We start from the raw sequence: 5,294 nt of genomic DNA, 5'->3' as shown, positions 1-5,294 counted from the left end.
TTACGTAATAGAATGAATTATATAGAAAAAATAGAAAAAACAATACTCTGATGCTCCATGAAAGACAATGTCTTAGTATACATGGGCTGTGGAATTAATTTTATGAAGTGTATTCAGGCTACAGTGCAGTGATTTTCTTTGAATGACTCTGATATGTCATACAGTACATACATTCCATTTCTATGTGTTACGGTACATGTGGGAATACGGTACATGTGGGAAAATGAGGGTTAAGGTTAGGTGCTACGGTTAGGGTTAGGGGTAGGGGTAGGGTTAGGGGTAGGGTTAGGGTTAGGATTAGGGTTAGACATGCCAGCATGTACCAAGTCGACGTAGCACCTAACCCTAACCCTAGTTTTCCCACATGTACCGTATTCCCACATGTACCGTAACATATGCATTGTTCTTGGACACCAGCGCCCACTGCCCATTTTGGACCACCTAGACCAGGAGTTTCCTCTTCATGGACAGCCTGTATATGATCTGATAGCCATCGTCCCAGGCATAAATCTGTTTCTCCTCAGGATTGTACTTCAGGCTGGTGTGGCCTCCATACCTCCTGGGGAAATACAAGAGAGGAGCCTCCTCACTGATCACCATGTCGTTGACGTCAAAAACACACTGCACGCGCGAGCGACTGGGCGGCCACGTGTTGTACACCACATACACCGTCCCGCAGGCGATGAAGGCCGCCTCTGCATTCTGCCGGGGGCACTGTGTGTCCCACATCTGCTCGATGTCCAGGGTGTCTGGGTCCATCTTAGCCAAGTTGATATTCTGTTCGCTCTCACTAGTGGCGTACAGAGCCCAGAGACCCTCCTCGTCAGCCGCCAAGTCTACTATGGTCTCTGGGTTGAGGCTGTACACAGGGGCGCGGTCTTCCACAGGGAACACAGCACTGTCTGTCACCGAGCCCTTCAGCAGGTCATATTTCATCACCTGGATCTCGGACCCTTCCTTCAAGTAGTAGAGGTAGCCGTTGAAGACAGCACTGCCGGTCCCGCTCCACTGAGAGGGCAGTCTGATCTGCCTGCTGTGGTTCAACCCTGGGGAGGCAGAGAAGTCCAGCACAGAGGTGAACTGGTGCACTGTGTCCTCCACTGTGCCGTTAAACACATACACCTTGGATGACCGGGAGTCTTTGGTCCACATGCCTTTAGGACTGCCCAGCCTCTTCAGGATCTTCACTGATTTGATGTTGGAGATGATATCCACACAATCTGTTCATGGAACACAGATAGTGAGGCAACTGTCATTAGTTAGTCATTACGAATATCACAGAAATCAATAATTAACACTGTCAGATTAATTCTGAAAGAAACTGGATGTTGTATCTAACCACATGACCTGACCAGGAAAACTCTTGCCTATTTATGAAAACTGAAATATTGTGAGATGTGAGGTTTAATCATCAGCTTTTTAAACCTCCTGTTCACGTTTCTTCTTTGTTTGATTACAATGACATTTAGCATGCACTGGCAGCCACCTGAAACATCGTTCTGATGTGCACTTTAATATGCAGGACACATCACGTACTTCTGCAGTGCTCTATTCTTCCTCGTCTATCCTTCCTTGCAGTCCAAATGAAACATAATCAAAGGGAAATTGAAGAAACAGTGACATGAAGAGAAGGAAATTAGGTGAATTCAGAGATATCGTGGGGGAAAGACAAATAGAAAGCTTCAAAGGGCTTTTATGAGAAACAATCATTTGGAGCTTTCAACACAACAAAGGGACGTCCTCGATGTCTTTGTCCAAGAAATGTAACATAATTTAACCTAATGCTCTAAAACGAGAGTTGAGAGTCCTGCATTCATTGGTTTCAGGTCAGTCCTAATAATTGACAATGGGCCACTGTATGCAAGGCACACACAAATGTGTTTTCAAAGTAATACCTCACTCCTGATGTCAATTTCCTGTACTTCCTTTCTGCTACAATATAGTCTTACTGAGGAGAGTTTCCATGCACTAGAACTGATATAAATAACGAAAGGAGACAGAGAGAGAGAGAGAGAGAGAGAGAGAGAGAGACAAAGAGAGAGAGAGAAAGAGACAGAGAGAGAGAGAAAGAGACAGAGAGAAAGAGAGACAGAAATAGAGAGTGATGGGGAGAGGGAGGCAGGGAGAGAGGGACTGAGAGATCCTCACCACTGCCTGCACCATCCGTATTGAATATACTGCATAATGTTATATAGTTAACTAAGGGACCTACGGGACTGTTCTGTCATGATATGATTTATGGGACCAGCAGTTGGTAAAGAAAACTGTGTGCCTGTGTGGTACAAATAGGAAACTAATGCTTTTGAGATAAATTAGTTGTATCCAGCTAGCGATTAATCTACTGGAAAACACTACTACTTTACTCTACCCACTGAGTCAAAAAAATAACTGCAGCTCTGTGAAATGACTTGAAACAACACTGTGTTTGTTTCCTAGTTTCCAGTGGAATGAGCTTTCAGTAAGGACACTACTGCCAAGGTAGTGGTATTGCGCTTAGTGTAAATGCTAAATATAACCGACTTCTGCCTTTGCCAAGACTCTGTCAAGAATTAAAACTAAGGTAGGAGTTCAAAGGCAGTCATTCTACACAGGACGTTGACCTTAAGCTTCATGCTTCCATACTCCCCGCTGTTCTCTAACTCACCCAAGACTTTGAAGTACCCCTCCTCCTCTTCCTCCACATCCTCCTCCTCCTTCCTCTTCCTCTCCTCCGTGCTCCAGGGAGCCTGCTCCTCCAGTACTTTGTCTGCCGGGTTCACGCAGGGTCTCTGGGGGTTCTGGGTCTCCAGGTAGTCCATCTCCCGCTCCATGCGGTGCACCCGTACCCCTGCCCCCACCATGTCTTGGCGCAGTGTGCTGTGCTCTTTGCCCAGCCTCTCTATGAGCTCAGCGGCTTGCTTCCTGAAGTCTTGCAGCTCCATGTGGTAGCGGTTGGACTGCTCGTGCCACAGGAGCATGCCATCCTGACAGGGTGATAGGCAGTATGAAGATTGACACCTTGCACTTATAAAGCACTTTACAATCTCTCTGTCTCAGGGAGCAGTTTGGGGTTCAGTAAGTAAGTAAAGCTTTATTTATATAGCACCTTTCATACAAGAAATGCTGCTCAAAGTGCGCAAGGTGTCTTTCCCAAGGACACCTTGACACTTGGCCAGCCGGGGATCGAACCACCGACCTTGCGATCATTAGACACCAGCTTTCCTCATGAGCCACAGCCACCCCTAAGATATTAGACACTAGTCTCGAGTACATTCTCTGCATTTGTTTGGTGAGGGGGCCCATGACTGAGTTTTTTCTGGATCATAATATCACTTGATCAGAAAAAAACTCTGGGCCCTAGTTATGTTGTCTCTCATTAACACTGGGTGAATGTTGTGTGATTGTACAGTACTAGCATCAGACAGTGGTTAATTTAAATTATAGACAAACATATTGGTTGATTATCAACTACACAATTCCATCACAGCCTCACCAGAAGAGTGTTTCACAGATAGAGAGATAGTGTGATTGATTCAGAGTAAGATTGACAGGAGAGAAATTGAGTAATAATTGATTATTTTGAATCTCTGTCTCCGTTTCATTTTCTCTCTTCGCTGGTGAGTCACTGGTTGGATTGGAATGAAAAGCTATGAGAAACTTTCTGATTATTTGACTTCTTCATATCCATGCAAACGACTCTAGCCTGCTCGCTGGAAAATAGAATGAAGAAAGAGAGCCAGAGGATAGGAAGCAGGAAGAGTTCATTTGAGTCAATGTATTTCATTTGAGTAAATGCATTTCATTTGAGTCAATGTATTTCATTTGAGTCAATGCATTTCATTTGAGTAAATGTATTTCATTTGAGTAAATGTATTTCATTTAAGTAAATGTAATTCGTTTGAGTAAATGTATTTCATTTGAGTAAATATGTTGTGTATTCACACATTATTCTTCCCATCTTTTTCAGTGTCTTGAAAGAGGAAAATTAAAATGCAGGAACATTGTATTGTCACAATTAATGAGTAGAGTTAACCATCCCCTTTTTAAAGAAAACATTACCATTTAAATGACATTCTATTCTATCTGAATAATTGGTTAGCACATAGGCTTACTGTACAGTATAGACCGAGAGGAACCATACTTATTCCTCTTGGATTTTTCATTATATTATATTTAAATTCTGACACAAATATTGGAACAAACTTGGCACAACCAGTGGAGACAGATTATATAGAGTAGCAGCATATGAGTTGTAGTATACACTTCCACAACCGTGGCATTATTCTTTTCCATAAAATGTATGAGAAGTCATTTCTATTAGCCCTCGGTCTCCTCCTCCTAAAGCACACTCGTGCAGAACATTCCCTCTCTCTCTGGAACACAGCAACATATTTTCCACTATGTTTCCATTTTGCCAGCATGATACATTTTGATTATTGTCATTATCGCAGAAGTTGTTCTTGGTTTCATTATCAATGTGTTGTTAGGGCTGATATTGTATGAATGGTGCATACTAAGTGGTTTGGTGAGAATGATGGCAGCCTCCAGAGATTGCATTAATTGGATTGCGTTAGTGGAGATAAAATAATATAAAAATAATTTCCAAACCAACATATACACAGGATTTAGTCTTGATACTTGTTACTAATGTTTTAATTTTACATTTTCATTGTCTTGATTTAAACTTCTTTGTTTCAGAATGAGATTCTCTCTACTGACATTCGACTTACAACATTTGCTCATCACTTTCCTTGATGCCCCACTTCAGGGGGAGAGTTGTATAGTGGTTGTTTGAAAGTTTGCCTCTTACCTCAATCGCAACCATTCTGTTCTCCAAATACTCCATTAGCCCCTGGTAGTAGTACTGGCCGCTGGTGAGAGCCACAGTTGAGGACAGGAGGAGGAGGACAGCCATTCTCATGGTGGATAGATCCAGAGGACGTTCTGGTTGCTGCGTCCGTCAGTCCAGATAGCAAAAAGACTTCCTCCGGTCCAGTAGCCTACCCCTCCTCGGTCTGGTCTGGTGTCCTTAGAGTGGGTGTGAATGTTTGTGTACAGTATGCCAGTTTGTGGGAGTGTATGTCTGCATGCAGTACAAGTGGAGGTGAGAGAGGCGACAGGAAGAGAAGAACCAAGTTATGGAGTTTCAAACTCTCTGGCTTGCTTACTTTGCTGGAATGTTTTCACAAACTCCCAGGGAGGAGCCTTGCGTCTCTCGCCCCTCTCTGTCCTCAAAAGTGAAAAGTGTGCTGTACTCTGAGTGTGTGTGTGTGTGTGTGTGTGTTTGTCTGTGTGTGTGTGTGTGTGTGTGTGTG

At 43.4% G+C, this 5,294-nt stretch overlaps 1 protein-coding gene across 1 annotated transcript; it reads right to left on the bottom strand.

The window, feature by feature from the left end:
* Positions 1-441: 441 nt before the first annotated feature.
* olfml3a (olfactomedin-like 3a) lies at positions 442-4,894 on the bottom strand (the record flags this gene model as incomplete). Its single annotated transcript, XM_080534490.1, has 3 exons — positions 442-1,220; positions 2,717-2,963; positions 4,790-4,894. The coding sequence occupies 3 exons, from the start codon at positions 4,892-4,894 to the stop codon at positions 442-444; spliced, it is 1,131 nt and encodes a 376-aa protein (XP_080390616.1).
* Between the last annotated feature and the right edge of the window lie 400 nt (positions 4,895-5,294).

This window comes from Nansenia antarctica (genome assembly GCF_963989245.1).
Source record: "Nansenia antarctica genome assembly, chromosome: 6".
In the NCBI taxonomy this organism is placed as follows: domain Eukaryota; kingdom Metazoa; phylum Chordata; class Actinopteri; order Argentiniformes; family Microstomatidae; genus Nansenia; species Nansenia antarctica.
The sequence above is the reverse complement of the archived record's forward strand: the minus strand, read 5'-3'. Positions and strand labels throughout refer to the sequence as shown.